This window comes from Symphalangus syndactylus, chromosome 18, assembly GCF_028878055.3.
Source record: "Symphalangus syndactylus isolate Jambi chromosome 18, NHGRI_mSymSyn1-v2.1_pri, whole genome shotgun sequence".
Lineage (NCBI taxonomy): Eukaryota > Metazoa > Chordata > Mammalia > Primates > Hylobatidae > Symphalangus > Symphalangus syndactylus.
In genome coordinates, this window is record NC_072440.2 from 64,214,571 (window position 1) to 64,234,594 (window position 20,024).

General features: G+C 53.0%; 1 protein-coding gene across 5 annotated transcripts in view; it reads left to right on the forward strand.

The window, feature by feature from the left end:
• BCR (BCR activator of RhoGEF and GTPase) overlaps positions 1-20,024 on the forward strand; it is a 139,990-nt gene that overhangs the window by 63,330 nt on the left and 56,636 nt on the right. For all 5 annotated transcript variants that reach the window (XM_055251708.2, XM_055251709.2, XM_055251710.2 and 2 more), the window contains exons 2-4: positions 11,697-11,878; positions 18,476-18,580; positions 18,881-19,066. In XM_055251708.2, coding sequence (XP_055107683.1) covers positions 11,697-11,878; positions 18,476-18,580; positions 18,881-19,066 — 473 coding nt within the window. The remainder of the gene's footprint in view (positions 1-11,696; positions 11,879-18,475; positions 18,581-18,880; positions 19,067-20,024) is intronic.

Consider the following 20,024-nt stretch of genomic DNA (forward strand, 5'->3'; position numbering starts at 1 on the left):
AGAGTCAAGTCCAGAGAAGTGGCCGAAGCAAGATGCTTTATCCTTTTTCGATAAAGAACAATAAGTTTGAGAAGTGGCAGGACGGGGGGATCTGGCTAGGGGCAGTAAATTCTCGAGGAGTCACTGGGAGATATATGAGGGGTGTAAACCTGGTGGAAGATAAGGGTTACTTTGTTAAAGCATATTTATTCAGGCCCACTGCAGCCCCCAATTCCCAGTCTCAGGTGATAAGGGCTATTTTCTCCCCTGGTTCAGGGAAGACACCCCTCCCAGAGGAATCTTTATGGCTTGCTGAGTACAGCAAGAAACAGGTCAGCTAGCCCTTTCTGAACCTACAGCTTGAAGTCAGTGTACCTATCCGGTGTATTTTGAGATGGCGCTTCCTTCATTCTTTCCCAGCCTTTCTGCATTTGTAAGCCCCAGGAGAGCCGGCAACTGAGTCAGCCTGAATCCCTCCATGGGGCGTCTTTGCAGCTCCCTGCCCCTGCTGGTTGAAGGCTCTGTTGGTCGCATTCTTCTCTCTCTCACAGACTGTGCCCCTCCAAAGCCCTTCCAGGCCTCTCCTGGGGGCTGGGTTATCTCTGTCTTCAGACTCCATGGCACCGAGTTCAGGCCATGTCTTAGTGTCCTGTGGCTTCCTTAACAGAATGCCACAAGCTTAGTGGCTTACAACAACAAACATTTATTCTCTCCCAGTTCTGAAGACTGAAGTCCCACATCAGGGTGTCAGCAGGGCCAGGCTGTCTCTGGAGGCTCTGGAGGAGGATCCTTCCTTTCTGTTCCCAGCATCTGATGGCCCCTGGCATTCCTTTGCCTGGTGACAGCATCTCTCCAGTCCCTGCCTCCGCCTTCAGACGGCCTCCTGTATGCCTATGTCTTCTGTCTCTTTAAAGATAATTGTCATTGGATTTAGGGTCCATCAGTGTGATATTGTGATAAAATAAGAAATCTGTATGTGGTCTTCCTTCTGGTTTCTGGCACAAGCTCCTAAAATCATTGTAATTTCCTGAACGATGGGGCGATAGGAGCATCTTTTGTTATTCATGCAAGCCCTTTTCTGTGGGACCTGAGGTTATGCTAATGAGGTGATGCTTGATGGGCCCCTAGATAGCTGTGGGACGGGGCTGGTTGCCAGAGGAACCAGCCACGTGATTAGAGGGTTGGAACTTTAGCTCCACCCCTGAACTCTGGGGATGGGGAGAGGGGTGGAGATTGAATTGATCACCCATGTCTACAGCCATGCCAGCCCGATCTCGGCTGAACTGATCATCAGTGGCCAGTGATTTAGTCTTGCCTACCTAGTGGAACCTCCATGAAAACACTACACAGTGGGGTTCAGAGAGCTTTCAGGTTGGTGAACACATGGAAGTGCTGGGAGGGCAGTATCCCAGGAGGCCATGGAAGCTCCCCTGCAATACACCCTATTACCCAGCCCTCTTCCGTTTGTCTATTCCTGAGTGGTATCTTTTACAATAAACTGGTAAATGTGAGTAAAGGGCTTTCCAGAATTATGTGAGCTGCTCTAGCAATTTTTTTTTTTTTTTTTTTTTTTTTTTAAGATGGAGCCTCACTCTGTTGCCCAGGCTGGAGTGCAGTGGCGAGATCTCGGCTCACTGCAACCTCCCGGGTTCAAAGGATTCTTCTGCCTCGGCCTCCCGAGTAGCTGGGACTACAGGCGCCTGCCACCACGCCCAGCTAATTTTTGTATTTTTAGTAGAGATGGGGTTTCACTGTATTGGCCAGGCTGGTCTCGAACTCCTGACCTTGTGATCCGCCCACCTCAGCCTCCCAAAGTGCTGGGATTACAGGCATGAGCCACCGTGCCTGGCTCTAGCAAATTATTGAACCTGAGGAGGGGGTTGTGGGAACACCCCACCCCCGCTCCCAGCTTTAGGGTCAGTAGGTCAGAAGTACAGGTGGCCCAGACTTTCCCCCAGTGCCTTAAGTGGGAACAGTCTTGTGGTACTGAGCCCTTAACCTGTGGAGTCTGACGCTCATTCCACGTACTTACTGGCAGAATGGAATTAAATTATAGGACACCCGGCTGGTGTCCAGAGACTGGGAGGATTGCCTGGTGAAAGGAGAAAATCCGCATGTGTGTTGTCAGGAGAGTTCTGGGGGAATAGAAACACATACTATTACTACAATAGTGGTAGTAATTGGACAATCTAGGGTGATCTCAGCTCAAAGCCTTTAACTTCATTACATCTGCAAAAAGACTCTTTCCAGGTAAGGTCATATTCTCAGATTCTAGGGTTAGGATATGAACGTGTTCCTTTGGGGGCCCACTACAGTGGGCTTCTCACCTTGGTGTTCCTCAGGGAAGCCAGTGTCTGCCTCCGTCTCCTCCGTTAGGTTCTGGCTCCGTGGTCATTTCCTCAGGGAGAGGCCCTGCTGTCCTTCCTGGGTCTGTCTTCCTCCCTCCTGCATGTGCTTCGGTGCCACCTGCCTCTCTCCCGTGGCCTTGTCATGGTTGCTGTGATGCCCATGTCACGTGACTCTGTGGATTCTGCTGGCTCCCGTGGGCAGGGGCTGGGTGTGTGGTGCTCACCATTCCATACCCAGCACAGTGTCCTGAATGTATTAGGTACTCAGTAAGTACATTTGTCTGGGGCTAAACCTTCAGGGTCTCCAGGAAGTCTTTCTGAGTTCCAGAGTCCTAAAAAGCCCAGGTGCTGCTGAGGAATAATAACTATATCATCCTGGGGCGGAGGGCTGCTGCCTCTTCCCAGCTGGGGTTTCAGCCTCTGCCCTGCCCCTGCCCCTGCACCAGCCGGCCCCAACCTGAAGCCTAGAGCATCAAATTATTATTGCCTCCGGGAATGACTGGGAACCTTAGACACAGGTGGGTCCTTGGAGACTGGAGGTGGTCCTTTAACAGTGTTCTGGATGCTGATGGAGAGGAGAGGGGTTTCTCCTCTGCCCACACTGAGGCACACTCGGCTTGTGGAGGAAAATGGCTCTCTAGTGCCCCCAGAAAATTGCCAGCAAAGTTGACCTTCTGGTGATTCAGTCTCCAACCAGCTCAGCCTTCAAGCAGGCAGAGCTGTCAGGGCTGGTCGTGTGGGTTGGACTTTCTCCTCCAAGAAAGCTCAGAGTTGTAAATACCTGTTTCTCATTTGCGGTGTCTAGGGTTGCCTGGGGAGCCAAGGCATCAGGGAGCAGGATAGGCTCAGGCCCTTCCCGACTGACATTTTCCAGCCTATGGGGGGCCTTGGCTAGCCTGGTGGCTTTCTCTGTGGCATACGCTGATTCATGACCCTGACCTCTCTCTACCCGGGCAGCTGTGGCTTTCCATTCTTGGGTGCTGGCCTGGTGATGTCATTGTTGGGGTACGGCATGAGGGCTGGGAGGCCACAGGATCCTGGGATGCTCTCTGTGTACCCTTCCACCACAGAACCAAGGACCCTGGTGGCAGGCCTTTAGCCAGGGTGCGGTGGCTAACTGGATGGGGCATGTCTCATTTATAAAGAATTTTGAGGCACTTGGTGTGGATGCAAGAAGGAGCAGCTCCCAGCCTGGCAGAGGAGGAGAAAGTAGAAAAACCACCAGAACCAACCACACATCTCCGAAAGCACTCACTGCCTGTGGGTGGCCTGAGGTTATGGCCAGGGTGGTACTGACGTCCATCCGGAAGGATACTCTCAACTGTCGGGAAACAGTGGAATTATGTTCCGGGTTCCCTGCTTAGGAGAGGAAAACAGGTCAGCTTTAAAAAAAAATTGAGGTAAAATTCACATAACATAAAATGAATCATTTTAAAGTGAACAATTCCGTGGCTTTTAGCGCCAAACATTGGTGTTTGTGCAACCACCATCTCTGTTTAGTTCCAAAACATTTTCATCACCCCAGAAGGAAACCCCTGCCCATTAAGCAGTCACCGACCTCCTTTCTGTTTTTATGGGTTTACATGTTCTAGGCATTTAGTATCAATGGAGTCATACAACATGTGATACTTTGTGACTGGCATATTTCCCGTAGCATCATGTTTTCAAGGTTCATCCGTGTCATAGCATGTGACAGAATTTCCTTCCCTTTGAAGGCAGAGGCCGGGTACAGTGGCTCACACCTGCAATCCCATCACTTTGGGAGGCCTAAGCGAGAGGACCACTTGAAGCCAGGAGTTCAAGACCAGCCTGGGCAACATAGCGAGACCCGTCTCTACAAAAAGAAAAAAATATATATTTTAGCTGGACGTAATGGCACACACCTGTAATGCCAGTTACTTAGGGGGCTCAGGCAGGAGATCACGTGAGCCCAGGAGTTCGAGACTGTGGTGAGCAATGCTATTCCATTGAATCTGATGGACATTTGGGTTGTTTCTACCTCTTGTGAATAATGCTTCTGTGAACATTCTGGTCCAAGTTTTTGTTTGAACACTAGTTTTCAATTGTTTTGATTATACACCTAGGAGGGGAGTTGCTAGGTCGTAAGGTTATCAATGCCACATCTTAGAAATGCCTTCTCTTTGGAACGTAAGTTGACCCAGTAGGCAGGTCACACAGGCGCAGCTGGGCACAGTCAAGCTCTGCCTGAGACTCAGTTTTTCCTGTCTGAAAAATAGCAATCTAAAAGTTCATGCCCACTCAGGTGTGTATTCCAAGAGATGATAGTGGGTTTTCAGCACCATGTGTGACCTAGAGGAAGTGCCCCGTAAAGGGTGGCGGTTATTTTTTGCCCACTACTTCAAAGATTTGGGTCTTTTTTGCTGTTAGAAGAACTTACCTCTCTGAAGCACTACAGATATTCCCTGACCTTACCTGAGGTTCTGCTACGATAGCCAGCTTCGGAGCCCCCCAAAATCCGCAGCCCTTCTCGAGGGTAGAGTCTGCTCTTGGTGGGTACATGGTGGTAGGAAGGTGCCAGGCTATGGATGAGCGTGGGGTGCAGAGCCAGCTCCGACTGTGGACTCTGCACCTTTCAGTGAGACCTGAACCTCTGTCCCAGCCATGGTTTTCCAAGCCTCTCTGGAGGACAGTGCCTGCCTGACAATCCCTCCAAAAGACGCGTGCTGCTGTTTGTAGAAGTCGCTGGCACCATGCTGCCGTGGCCTGCCTAGGACCTGGGAGAAGATGGGAGGCCGAGAGGAGAGCAGGAGCCGGGAAGGAGGGCAGCTGCAGCCATGACAGGGTGGGGGCTTGATGCCCACCTCTGTGAAAACCTCTCCACCGCAGCTGGCCGAGCCACCAATGTTTGATCCACTTTTACCTTTGTAAATAAATACTGCCCAGTCTTTGGCTGCCAGTGTAAACAAGGATGGAGACCACTCTGCTGATGATCTCTGTGCTCTGTGGAGTTCCTTCCTCCTCCACCCAAATTCCTCCCAGTGCCTCTTTCTTCCCTTGACTCCAGTACATGTTCATCAGAGGGCCCTTTACAGCTGCTCCCGTTTTGTTCTGGGTAGGGAGGGCCCAGAGCGTGACCTCTGATCGCCTGAGGGCTTGCTCCCATCTCACCCTGGGGCACGTTGGCAGAGGGTGGGTCAGGGACTGGGTTCCTGGTACCCCACACCTCTGGCAGCCACACCACTGATGGAGGATCTGGGGCCTCTCTAGGCATATCTGGCCTGGGAGAGCCTCTCCTGCCTGGCTGCACCCAGGCATCACATGGCCGATGCCTGGATGCATTTCCTGGGAGCCCACCGTTCCGCCTTCTGTCTCTATGAATCCGACTACTGTAGGTACCTGATATGAGTGGAATCATAACAATATTTGTCCTTTTGTGTCTGGCTTATTCCACTAAGCAGAACATCAAGGTTCATCCATGAGATTGCATGTGTCAAAATGTCCTTCCTTTTTAAGGCTGAATGATATTCCATTGAGTGTATACATTACATTGTGCTTCTCCATTCTTCTGTCAGTGGACATTGGGTTCTTTCCACCTCTTCCCATGTTGTGATGAATATGGGTGTGCAAATATCTCTTCAAGTTCCTCCTTTCAGTTCTTTTAGAGGCTGGGCGCAGTGGCTTGCGCTTGTAATCCCAGTACTTTGGGAGACTGAGGCTGGTAGATCGCTTGAGGTCAGGAGTTCCAGACCAGCCTGGGCAACATGGTGATATCCCGTCTATACTTAAAATACGAAAATTAGCTGGGTGTGGTGGTGCACGCTTGTAATCACAGCTCCTCAGGAGGTCAAGGCAGGAGAATCACTTGAACCCAGGAGGCGGAGTTTGCAGTGAGCCGAGATCGCGCCATTGTACTCCAGCAGTGTCCAGGCGACAGAGTGAGACTCCATCTCAAAAAAAAAAAAAAAATCAGTTATTTTGGGTATATAACTAGGAATAGAATTGCTGGATCATATGGTAATTCTGTTTAATTTTTTGAAAGTTTTTTTTTTTGAACCAGTGTAGTCTAGGGGATGTGACCTCGGCACCTACTTGGGCCTGGGCTGACTGGGACCTAACCAGGCATTATTCTTTTCACTATATTATTTTTTTTTTTTTGGCTGCCGTTTTTCCTTTTATGAAAGAATAGATTTGCAGAGTTCCGGGGTTGGGTTGCTAAGCAAACTGCCTGGAGAGGAGAGGGTTTCAGATTTCACTAGGCCCTCCCTCTTCCGCACCAACCCTGGGCTGTTTGCACTGGCCTTCCTCTCCCCAGCCCCACTCCTAGTCTGGTTCCTGGTTCAGGTGAGCAGCAGCCAGATTCCACGCCCCCACCTTCTACCTTCTAGTGTTTGGGTTCTGCCTTGGATAAAGCTTTGCAGGAAGGATGTGGCTGATGAGACCATCAACCTCAGTCCTGCCAAGGGTGAGGAGGCCCAGAGAGGTTTTTCCACTGGGTATTCCTGGTATGGGGGCAGGAGCCAGGCCTCCCAATTGGTTCTGGCTCTTAGGAGATGGTGGCTTTCAAAATGCCAAATAATGTACTTTATCCTCAAGAGGAAAGGGCCTTGGCTGGGCATGGTGGCTCAAGCCTATAATCCCAGCACTTTGGGAGGCTGAGGCAGGAGGGTTGCTTGAGGCCAGAGTTTAAGATCAGCCTGGGCAACATAGCAAGACTTTGTCTCAAAAAATATTTTTAAAAATTAGCTGGGCAGGCCAGGCGCAGTGGCTCACTCCTGTAATCCCAGCAATTTGGGAGGCCGAGGCAGGTGGATCACGAGGTCAGGAGATCGAGACCATCCTGGCTAACACGGTGAAACTCTATCTCTACTAAAAATACAAAAAAAAAATTAGCCGAGCGTGGTGGCGCATGCCTGTAGTCCCAGCTACTCCAGAGGCAGAGTCAGGAGAATGGCGTGAACCCAAAGGCGGAGCTTACAGTGAGCCGAGATTGTGCCACTGCACTCCAGCCTGGGCGACAGAGCGAGACTCTGTCCCAAAAAAAAAAAAAAAAAAAAAAATTAGCTGGGCATAGTGGCATGCACCTGTAGTCCCAGCTACTTGGAAGGATCCCTTGAGCCCAGGAGTTCACGGCTGCAGTGAGCTATGATCACTCCACTGCACTTCAGCCTGGGTGACAGCAAGATCATGTTGCTGAAAATAAAATAACAGGTGGGGGGTGGTGCTTTGTGTACTTTGGGGAACTCAGGTGTGAAAAACTGCTTTGTGAAAAAGCAGGTTCCTGTGTGCTGGTTAGAATGGGGGGGTGAGGGAATTGAGGGGCAGTCCTCCCCACCCCATCATTTGCCATGGAGCAGACTGGAAGAGTCAGCAGAATGAGGGGCAACAAGTCTGGATTGGAGTGATCTGGGTGAGCTGAGGCAGGGGCTGAAGCCCTCATATGGAATGTGGCAGGGATGAGCAGGCCATCTGGAATCCAGACTTAAAAGCATCAGTCACCCAGACAGTGATTTGAGATCTCTGCAGAGGGGAGACGGCTGGGGTTTCAGCTACCTGGAGTGTCCTAATTCCCCAGCAGAGTCTGGCCATGAGATCTGGTCTCTCTGTCTCACCTGGCGGGGTGATGTGTCCACTTCAAAGTTTCACTGGACACAGGCGGGCAAGCCCTCACCGGGCACTTGATTCTTGCACCAGGTTTTAGCATGGACGTTGCTAAGCCAGCATGTGGCTTCGCACATGTGGAGTCTTACAGTTACTCCGGAGCAAGCCCTGGGACCCCGAGTCTGACCCTGAAGTTCTTGCTGGGTTGACTCCCTACTCGGTGTTGACTTGACCTTACACGGGAGTCAGTGTAGTCACGGGCGGGAAAGCACTCAGATAAAAGATGCTCCACCAGGTGATGAAGAATGTGTTGATGTCTGAAGATCGTCTTTAGATCAACAGCAAAACCGTTGGTGAAAAGCTGGTCTAAACCACCTTATTTTGTCGTTGTTTGTTTCGTTTTAGACGTTTCGCAGCCTGAAGCTGTGGTTTTAGTCTCTTTCTCTGATGATAAGTGGAAAAGAGGGATGAGGAAGGGGCTTTGCTGGCTAGACCAAAAACAAAACTAAGGACCCATGAGTGTATTCTCTCCCTTGGGCACTTGGACACCTCTGCTAGAACGTTTAGTAGACGCTGACAATTCCAAGCTAATGTAAAAGCCAAGTCTGGAGGGTCATGGGGTGGGAGACTAGGGTGAGGAAGTTGTTAAAGGAGGCCAAGGGGATGGCAGGGCCTTCATCTAATAGTGACAGTAGCATTTTAGAGCTAGAGGGTCTTTATCGATTGTCTAGTTCACATGCATGATTTTAAAAAAAGGAAGCTGAGGCAGGAGGATTGCTTGAGCCCAGGAGTTGGAGACTAGCCTAGGCACCTTAGCGAGTCAACGTCTCTGTTAAATTAATAAATGAAGTAAAGAAAGGTGAGGCATGGAAGGCCTCAGTGACCTGGACTAACTCACAGAGGGGTAGCAACGGGGAGGGCCAGAGCCTCGCTTCTGAGGGATTACACCACTGCTCACTTCCCCCACCCAAAGGCCAAAGGAACTGAACATTAATAACCAACATAGCGATCTTGGTACCTGGGGCGCCCTCGATGTCGCATGGATTAAGGAGACCAGATTCCTACATACAGCTTGTCGAGGGACTTGGGTGCCCCCTGCTCTTGGGGTCTTCCTACTTTGGCTGCTATGCCCAACCCAGACCCAGCCTCTTCCTGGAATTCTCCTTTCAACACGCACAGAGACAGAACCCCGCCTGGCCTTTGCAGCCAGTAGTTGTGTGCAGTCACCTGGGACAGTGCTGCAGGTCAGCAGCCGGCAATGCTAGACACCGGGTTGGGGTCGCTCAGCAGGTCTCAGCCCTGGCTGCCAACTAGATTCCCCCAGGAAGCCCCTATAGCTTTGGATTCGGCAGGTCTGTGTGGATCCCAGTGAAATTGTTTTCAAAGCCTCCCAGGTGTTGCCGATGTGCAGCCAGGGCTGGGGACACCTGTTAGAGGGCGCTGAGTCCTGTGGGACAAGAAGTGGAGAACCTGGGAGAGGGAGAGGCAGAGGTGCACAAGGAAGCCGGAACTTTGGCCACCTGCACCCACAGCTAGTGGCAGATCACTCCAGACACACAGCTCCCCCCAGCCATCCACGTGGAAAGGACTGACAACAGTCCCCACTTCAGGATTGCTGGGTCAGCTTCTCTGAGTGCCTGAGGGCAGCCCTGTGCCCACCCAGCCTGGGTGTGTGTGGTGGCAGTTGTAAACTCGTGAATGAACACCAAGGTCACCTCTGCTGGTAACCTTTGGGCAGGGCTGCTTACAGGTGACTCATGGTGAGAGTGACGTCACCCCATCAGGACTCTCAGAAGTCCCATGGGCCTCAAAGGCCCCCTTTGGAAGGAGTGGAGAAGGGATCCTCACATGAGCCATGGATCGGGCTAGAAGATCCTTGTGGGTTGACAGTGGTCATGATGAGTCCACTGGCTTAGAAAACTCAGGCTGAGAACAAGCCATCAAGGAGCTCCAGATGGCTAAGGCCTTGGAAACACGTGTTGGGCTTTGTCATTCAGCCTGGGAGGAAGGGAGTGATTATCTCCAGGTGCCTCTGGGAGGAATGAATTACTCTATATAACCAGATAGTCCCAGCAGGCAGGGGGCCTCTTGTAGGATAAGCCACTCTGTCCTCTTGCGGGTACTCACATTGGGGTAAGGGTGGTCTGGGATTTTGACAGACCTGCTAGAAGGTGGTCTATGACTCAGCCAGAAGCTGGGCTGGACTGGGGGATGGGGGAGCCTGTAGCCCCAGTTCCCTGGGCTGGGATGGGAATAGCACGGTAGGACTCGTTGCTTATGGTGGCCAGAACTTGCACCCCAGCCAGCATGCTGGCCTGTGCTCCTCACCCCATCAGACCCCATGGGCAGGTGTGCAAGGTGCAAGGACCATTCCCGACAACAAGACGGTAACGGTAACATTTTGGGTTTCCCTTTCTTTTTTCTTTTTCTTTTTTTTTTTTTTTTGTTTTTTTTTTGAGACAGAGTCTTGCTCTGTCACCTAGGCTGGAGTGCAGTGGTGCAACCTTGGCTCACTGCAACCTCCACCTCCCAGGTTCAAGCAATTCTCCTGCCTCAGCCTCCTGAGTAGCTGGGATTATAGGCACCTGCCACCATGCCCGCCTAAATTTTTGTATTTTTAGTAGAGATGGGGTTTCACCATATTGGCCAGACTGGTCTCAAACTCCTGACCTCAAGTGATCCGCCCACCTCGGCCTCCCAAAGTGCTGGGATTACAGGCATGAGCCACTGTGCCCAGCCAGGGGTCCCCCTTTCTGTAGCAACCCAACCCCCCTGTATGGGGGAGAACCGACTGTTTTCTCTGTACACAAGCTCAACGCAGAACACTTATGTGACCAAATGTAGGGGCTTTTTCCCACACCAAGCAGTTCTCTACAGACACCAGCTGGGTGTCCTACAATTTCAACTCATTTCTGACATTGTCTACCTGGAGTTAGTGTCAGATCCCACTGTTAAGGGCTTAGCTCCAGAAGACTGCCCCTAACTTCAGGTGTCAGTAGCAAGTCCAGGTTATCTATTGGCTGTAAATTGGAGGTTCCTACAGCCCCCTCCTTGAGTTTGATCACTGGCTGGAACGGCTCAGAGAACTCAGGAAAATAACTTACTAGATGACTGGTTTTTAATGCAAAGATACAACTCAGGAACAGCCAGATGGAAGAGGTGCACAGAGGAAGGTCTGTGGGAAGGGGTGCAGAGCTTCCATGCCCTCTCAGGGCACTGCCACATTTTCAGCAACCTGGAAGCTCTCCTAACCCAGGCCTTTTGGACAGCCCTCATTGTGTAGGCATGATTGATTACGTCACTGGCCATTGGTGATCAACTCATCCTTCAACTGTGGGTCTTCCCCAGAGAGTTGGGGGTGCCAACTTTCTAATCATGTAGTTGGTTCTCCCGGCAACCAGCCCCCTTCCTGAGGCTGTCCAGGAGCCCCAGCCACCTGTCATTTACTAGCACACATAAAGACATGTATTACTTTGGAGATTCCAAGGGTTTTAGGACCTGCGTGCCAGGAAAGTAGGGGGTGGGATATGCAAAGATCAAATATACATTTCTTAAGTCACAACCCCCTGCCAGGGGTGGACGTATCTCAGAAAGCCCCTTGTATTGTCTGGGGAGTGAGCTCATGTTCATCCCCCCCTCACCCTGTGGTCTTTGACCAGTCAGTTGTGAAGGGGATGTCAGCATATCTGAGGTCGTTGTGAAATGCCTGTTGGGGACAGAGATGGTGTCAGCTGGGTGCTTGCTGGGACAGGTTGAGTATGGATGCTCCCTTCTTGGTCTCTAACACAGGATGCTTCTTTGCACACACAGATGGCTCGTTCGGAACACCACCTGGGTATGGCTGCGCTGCAGACCGGGCAGAGGAGCAGCGCCGGCACCAAGACGGGCTGCCCTACATTGATGACTCGCCCTCCTCATCGCCCCACCTCAGCAGCAAGGGCAGGGGCAGCCGGGATGCGCTGGTCTCGGGAGCCCTGGAGTCCACTAAAGTGGTGAGTCCCCATGGTGTACGTGTGGCAGGAGGGCCAGGTGAGGCTCCCTGAAGCGCAGTCCCATGCTCGGGTACGTAGCAGGTAGGTGGTGGAGCAGCCAATGGTTTGGAAGCCGAGTGGGTCACCAAAAACTCCTTCCTCATCTCTACATGTGGTACACAGATAGCCTGCCAGATGTGTTGATCAGGGAGATCGGGGGATGCTTTGAACTGAGCATGGAGGAGGCAGGCAGCATGTGGTCTTGAGGCTGAGAATGTCAGCACCAGAGGCCACCACCCAAACCAGCAAGACCTGCGTGGTGGCGCCGGCAACGCTGCTGAGCCAGGTGGTGTCTGGGCTTGGGTCCCTTTGCTTCATAGTCTTCTTGCTCCCTTTTACCAAAGCGTGTGCTGAGGATGGCTCCATCCGTGTGACCAGAGCCTTTCCTGTGAGTTTTCACTTGACCCTCATTAATAATTCTTGGCCTTGCTGTCACTTCCACTTTACAAATGTGGAACTGAAGTCCAATGGTGGCTTCCCCAAGGTCTCATGGCTAGTGAGTAGTGGCACATTCAGTAGATGCTCTGCCATGCCCTCCAAGAAAGCAGTGGACCCACGCCCCGCTCACATGAGAACGTAGCCCGGGCTGGTCGCAGGCTGGATGGTACTGGACCGCCTGGCCCTGAATGAAGTTCTGACTCCTCTCTCTGGTCCCACAGCTCAGGGGTCTGCTTCAGCAATGCTCTGGGGCCCAGATGCTCACCCCTTGCCGTTGGTGCATGTCCCCCCACTTGACCTCTTGGGTTCCTTCCTTCTTGGGCGGAGAAAATCACTGCCCCAGGGCAGTTGCTCCTTTTGTCTTTTTGGTGCCTGATGACAGATTCCTTCCACACACTGCTTAGCTTATTTCTAGATGGTTTCCACCGTAGCCTGGCACGGTGGCTCACACCTGTAATCCCAGCGACTCAGGAGGCTGAGGTGGGAGAATTGCTTGAGTCTAGGAGCTCGAGACTGCAGTGAGCTGTGATTCTCACCACTGCACTCCAGCCTGGGCAACACAGCAAGACCCCATCTTTAAAAAAAATAATAATAATAAAACAAAAAGAGCAAGAGAGAGATGGACTTTTCCCTGTTTCTGTAAGGAAGCTCCAGAAGTGTATCTTCTCTCTGAGCTGCTTTTCTCTGGGGCTGACATGTTAGCTGCAGGCCTGGGACTGCTGCTTATGTATATGCTTTTGTGATTTCTGAAGGCCTTGGTGCTGGGCAGGCTTCTCGTTCTGAACCGAGAGGATGGGAGAGGAAGCCAGTGGGTAACATGTACCTGCTGCGTGCAGCACACACAGGCTGCTGCCTTAGGTAGCTTCCTATCCCACGTCGAGTGTCAGCTTTTTACACACTAGGAGGCCGAGGTTCAGAGAGGTGAAGTAACTTGCTTGGGCCACACAGCTCCAGGGTTTGAAGCCTTCCTGATTCTTCAGTGGACACACTTTCCCTCCCTCAACTGTCTTGTCTTTCTTGGTGCACCCCTCTCTTGCTGCATTGTAAGCGTGGTTTGGTACAAAGAAGGACCAAGTTCAGGTAGGCTAAGTGCTGAACTTGAGAAAGGCTATTTCTTTCCATCATTCTTGAGGGCTATCTTCACCCAGCCAGTCCTTGATGCAGTTCCTGGCCCTGAAAGGAAGCTGATCTGTCCACTCAGTGCCCCAGTCCCTGTCCGGGGGTGGGGGCCTCCCACCCACACCTGGCTCTAACTTGGAGTACAGCCTTCACCTTTCAGTCCAGGGCTCCTCATCTGTGAAGCTACTCCAGATCCTGGTCCCCCAACCCCTGCTCCCTGCTTCTGCCATCACAGGAGCTGTGGATGTTTCTCATGGTGCACATCCTGCAGGAGGTTGCACATCTCTGCCTGTCAGGTCCAGAGTTTCCAATCCCAAGCACGCCCCTTGGCCCAGAGCTGGTCTGAAGAGGAGGGGATTTGATTGGAGAACTGTGAATACCCATTCATAGTGTAGACAGAGGTTGGACAGAGGCCAGGCACCCTCTTGCCCGGGGTGCTGTGGGAAGGATTCACACAGGCTGGCCTGTTGCGACAACCTGCAGCCCCAGGACCCTGTACAGAGGCCAGCCCCTTGCCCTCTGTATGACATGAGGGCCAGGTTCTTGGGGTGTTCGCCGGCTGGGCCGCAGGACAATGTCCAATCTGTTGCTAATGAAAACCTGCCCTTGCCCAGAGCAAGAGGGTCCTTTCTCCAGCAGCTGTGCTGGCTGCACACTCCCAGCCCAGAGCAGCCTGCCCCTCGCAGCAAGGGTTTTGCACCCTGATCACCACGGGGCTCCCCCAGATTAGGGGGACTAGGAGGAGGGACTGGAAGGGGCCTCTTTGTACTCTGCCCTGTCCTGAAGCTCAGTTCCAGCTCCCACCCTTGGTTCACCCGTGGGCCTGGTAGCCAGCTGACAAGTTTTATTCACCTTGTTCTCTGTTGGCTTTTCCTGCTTGGTTGTCACAAGCCCAGTTTGTTTTGTGGGTTCTTTGTTGGCTTTTATTTAGCCTCAGGTTTTGTGTTTGTACCTACCTAGGTAGGGTCGTGGTAGGAGGGCCTTCCTTCCATGTCACTGACTTCTTTTTCCAATTTCCCTTTAACTCCGGCTTCCTACCCGCCCCGGCCTCCTTGCCTGCCTCCATGGTCCTCCCTGCATTCACGTCCTTTCCCATAACTGGCACGAGCACAGCCCCAAGTTATAAATAGCCCCAGGCCGGGCCCTGCCCTTTGCTCTCTCATTTTCTCAGCATGGACTTGGCTGATTTCTGAGCTGTCCCTGTCTGATGCCACCAGCACTATTCAGGACTCTAGAAGATAAGATTCTCAGTCTAAGGAGAAGTGCCTCATCCTGAGTCTTGTCTCCACCCCACCCAGTCCATGCCCTGGGCCAGATGTTCCCTGAGCAGCCCCGCCCTTCAGAACAGGGAGGGAGAGCCAGACTCTGCCTTCCTGCCTGCGCTGTTTTTCCTCCTGGCTTTCCAAACCATGTGGACAGAACGAGACACGGTGCTCCCACCCACACGGGCACAAGCATCTCACACTGGGTGGGGCCGTCATGGGCCCTGCTGCTGTAGCAGCCTCCCTGGGCCCTGCAGGCCACCTGGTACTCATAGTAGCAAGATTGTCCTTCGAACATGAGCACGGCTGGCAGGCTGGGTGGATGGGTGGCGCTGCCCAAGGGGCCCACCATTCCCTTCACCTCTTCTCCTCTTGTGGAGCAGGGAGCGGCATCTGCACACAGTGGGAGGCACCTGCAGGGGCAGCTGGGGGTGCTTTCCCCAAAGACTCCACCATTCATGATGGGCAGAGAGGGGGTGTCATAGGCCGCCCCACCCTACATGTATGTGCACCATGGGCAGCGGACTTGCCGAACCTGGGTAGCATTTCAGGGCATCAAGCCAGGCTCAATTGACAGTCCTGGGTTCCTTGGACCCAATTGTCTCCAAGTGAGAGTATAGAGACCTTGAAAGAGCCCTCAGAGATTCTTAAAAACGCAGCCAACACTAGGATACAGCCAGGTCTTTGAGATCCACTCATTGATTTATTAAATGAATCTTAATTGAGCACCTGGGTGTTCTGGGCACTGTGCTAGGCAAGGAAGTTCCTAGCTCAGGCACAGCCATGGCCTGGAGGCTCCCACCCGTGGAGTCACTGCCTACCCTGCCCTGGGGGGACAGGTGTGCATGGGACCTGCGTGTCCTTTTCCTTGGAGCTGCTCTCAGCCCAGATCTTGATGGCTGTCCCCGCCCCACACACACACATGTACTTGTGTATAAATGCATATATATACACACATATACACAGGCACCCGGGCATGCTGACAACTCATGCATACATTCACACAAGTATGCACACACTTAGGAGATTCCCAGGGCAACAAGGTGGCCCACGAAGGCTTTTTAGATGGTCCCAGTGGGCAAGTGAGGATGTGTGGTCCAAGCCCCAGGGACTCAAATGGGGCACAGGGTGGGGCTCCCTCCCCAGGCAGTGGAGGCTCAGGGCTGGAGGGCATTTGCCTGAGACCATGGGGCAGGCCAGGCCCTGGGCGCTTCGTGTTGAACCTGCTGTCTATACCATGACATGCCTCCCTCCCAGAGGGCCAGGGAAATAGGACAGCAGGGTTGGGAGTAGGCAGGGGCTGTGCTGGGACCCTGATTCCAAATTCTACAGATACTATGAGGCCTGAGCTGACCTCAGTCAGATCCTTCCTCAAACCCATCAGTTCTCACTGGAAGTGATTCTCCTCCCAGGGCATGTGTGGCAGCGCCTGGAGACATTGTGGCTGCCACACGTTGGGGGAGAGGGTGTTACTCACATACGGTAGGTAGAGGCAAGGATGCTGCACAGAATCCTACAAGGCAAAGGATGCCACCCAGTCCCTGACAGAGACTCCTCCAGGCCTAGATGTCAGCGGGGCCAACGAGGAGCCTGCCCGCAGCCAGTGATTTTCCCCGAAAGTGGGAAAGTGAGTGATCAGGGACCACTACCCCAGTTCCACACCTGTGAGCCCAGCAACCAGTGGAGAAGTGGGCAGGGCTGTCACAGACACCGGACCTGACACCCCACCCCCCACCCCCCGCACGCACGCAGGCATGCACTTTCCTCTGACTATAGGCAGGGCCATTGGGCACAGGCGGGACAGAGGGAGCACGGCCTCAGCCCCGTGGAGCACTGAGGTGCTGCCATGGGCATGGCCAGCCTCCAACATTGCCAGTGGCCAGGGAGCAGGTGGGAGTGGCCAGGAAGTCAGGCGGCAGTTTCTGTGGCCTTTGGTGTCATCATCTTTGGTGTCATGCCTTTGCTGGGACTGTTGTAACAAAGCACCACAGACTGGGGGGCTTAAAGAACAGGAGTTTATTTTCTCATAGCCCTGGAGGCCTGAAGTCCAAGATCAAGGGGTGGGCGGGTTGGTTTCTTCTCGGGCCCCTCTCCTGGGCTTGTCTTCTCTATGTGTCTTCACCTGATGTTCCCTCCATTTGAGTCTGTGTCCTGACCTCTTCTTTTACAAGCACCCCAGTCCTGGTGGGGTACCGTGGCTCATGCCTGTAATACCACCACTCTGGGAGTATGAGGTGGAAGGACCGCTTGAGCTCAGGAGTTTGAGACCAGCCTGGGCAACATGGCAAGACCTTGTTTCTACAAAAAAAAAAAAAAATTTTTTTTTTTTTTTTTGAGACGGAGTTTCGCTCTTGTTGCCCAGGCTGGAGTGCCATAGCATGGTCTCGGCTCACTGCAACCTCCCCCTCCCTATTCAGGCAATTCTCCTGCCTCTGCCTCCCAAGTAGTGGGGATTACCGGACACCCGGCTAATTTTTGTATTTTTAGTAGAGACGGGGTTTCACCATGTTGGCCAGGCTAGTGATCTCGAACTCCTGACCTCAGGTGATCCACCCGCCTCGGCCTCCCAAACTGCTGGGATTACAGGCGTGAGACATTGCGCCTGGACCCCCCAAAAATGTTTAAGTTAGCAGAGCGAGGTGGTGGGTGCATGAGATCCCAGCTACTTGGGAGGCTCAGATGGGAGGATTACTTGAGCCTGGGCTCTCACGGCTGCAGTAAGCTGTGACTGTGCCACAGCACTCCAGCCTGAGCGACAGAGCGAGACGTCATCTCAAAAAAAAAAAAAACAAAGAAGAATGGGACATATGGAACCTTTTGGCTTCAGTTTACCTTAAAGGCCCTGCCTTCAGATGCAGTAACGTTCTAAGTTACTGGGGGTTAGGGCTTCAACATGAATTTGAGTGGGGAGGGGAGATGTTATCATAACTAGGATTAGAAGATGGCCTCCCAGGGGCATGGGCTCTGTCCCCTACATCAACGTCCAACAATGTGTCAGCTTCATCATTTGGAGACAAAAACAGTAGAGCTTCCCTGAACTTTCAGCAGGGACGCTAATGGGAAGGGGAGACTTTGTCATAGCCCACATGTAAGAGGGTCCCTGCCAGTCCAGTGATGTTGGGGTCTATAAAGCAGGGTCAGGGGACACAGGCCTTGAGCCCCAGGGACAGGGTTCTGGGGCAGGTGGTAGCAGTCCCTGTGGCTGGGAGGGAGGGCATCTGGAGAAGGCGGTGCTGCCTGGGCCCCGTCAATCAAAGGGTCATGTGGCAGCAGCAGTCAGAGAATCCAGGTGAGGCGGGCCCCAGGTGAGCAGTGGGGAGTGGAGTTTGGCTGCAGCAGGAGCCAGGTGGCCATGCTGTGGGCTCCAATGCCCCTTCAGGTCAGAGCCTCCTACTCCTTCCTTGACTGTGTCAGGCAGCTGCCCTTGGGTTGCATGCAGAAGCGTGGAGGGAGGCCTGGCCCGGCCTGCTCCGCACCAAACTCTGTTTCGCGTGGTCTGGCAAGACTAAGGGTGGCCCTGGTGTTGCCAGATGACCCCCCCCAGGATTCTCAGTGACCGTGAGCATGTGGCTTAGTATGTGCGGAGGGTCCCCTGCCTCCCTTTAGTTCCATGTGGAGCCTTTGTGGGGGCAGGGGTTTGTCCAGAGGTCAACAAGCTGGCCCTCCTTTCTCAGAGGGCCCTGATGCAAGAATCCCCCTACCGCCCTTCCAGGCTGACTTCTGTCTATTTCTCCTGCAGAGTGAGCTGGACTTGGAAAAGGGCTTGGAGATGAGAAAATGGGTCCTGTCTGGAATCCTGGCTAGCGAGGAGACTTACCTGAGCCACCTGGAGGCACTGCTGCTGGTGAGGAGGATTTAGGGAGCTGAGCAAGGCGGGATGGGGCAGGGTGACAGGGTTGGGGAACCTCTTTGCCCTTAAGTCCCAGGTCAGCTGTCAGAGCCTGGGTGCAGCTCGCCATCCCTGGAGTAGATACCAGTGGAAGACTGAGTTGCCAAACCAAGCTGGTTTTAAAATTGTATTTGTTATGTGATTTAAAAATAAAAGTGCATATGTCAGGTAACCATGACTGTCTACTGTCATACAATGCACCTGACGGATGGCAGCCCCTCTCAACTGTGCTACCTCACTTGTGCCCTCTTCCAGCCCATGAAGCCTTTGAAAGCCGCTGCCACCACCTCTCAGCCGGTGCTGACGAGTCAGCAGATTGAGACCATCTTCTTCAAAGTGCCTGAGCTCTACGAGATCCACAAGGAATTCTATGATGGGCTCCTCCCCCGCGTGCAGCAGTGGAGCCACCAGCAGTGGGTGGGCGACCTTTTCCAGAAGCTGGTGAGTAACCCAAGGCCGGTGCTGGGACTACAGGCATGTACCACCACGTCCAGCTAATTTTTTGTATTTTTAGTAGAGACAGGGTTTTGCTATGTTGGCCAGGCTGGTCTCAAACTCCTAACCTCAAGTGATCCACCCCCCTTAGCCTCCCAAAGTACTGAGATTATAGGCGTGAGCCACCATGTCCAGCCCTTTTTTTAAAATTTATATTTATTTAGATAGGTATTTTTAAAAGGAGACGGGGACTTACTAGGTTGTCCAGGCTGGAGTGCAGTGCCTATTCACAGGCACGATTCCACCAGTCATCATCACAGGAGTTTTGACCTCCTTCCTTTCCAACCTTGGCTGTTTCACTCCTTCTTAGGCAAACTGGTGGTTCCCGACTCCTGGGAGGTCACCATATTGATGCCAAACTTAGTGTGTAGTGCACTACAGCCCAGAACTCCTGACTGAAGCCATCCTCCGGCCTCAGCCCTCCGCGTATCTGGGACTACAGATGCGCGCCACCACACCCTGTGTGTAGCTGGGATTACGGGTGCGTGCCACCACACCTTGTGTGCACACACTTTCCCTGAAGCAGGCTTCCTCCGCTGGGAAACAAGTCCTCTAGGGGCAGGTGTGGCCAGAGGCCAGGCCCCCCTCTAAGTGTGAAGAGCATGTGATTCCTTAAAAGCCCGACCCCCAGCACTTCTGGACTACCGAGACACCCAGCTCTGGCCTTGGGCCTCCCCTTGGCTGGTGCTGGGGACTGAGTTTTCTGCTCTGAAGTGTGGCTTTCCTGTAGGGGGACCCCTCCCTCTGCCACCCTGCGCTGCAGACCCCCCAGACTCCAGGCCAGAGCTAAGGCTTGAGGAACACACAAGGCACTTAATTTGTTCCAGTTCTTGCTCCCTGGGGCTCTTTCCCCCATGGCCAGAGAGCAGGAGGCTGTATTTTGATACATGCCGCCCCCTCCATC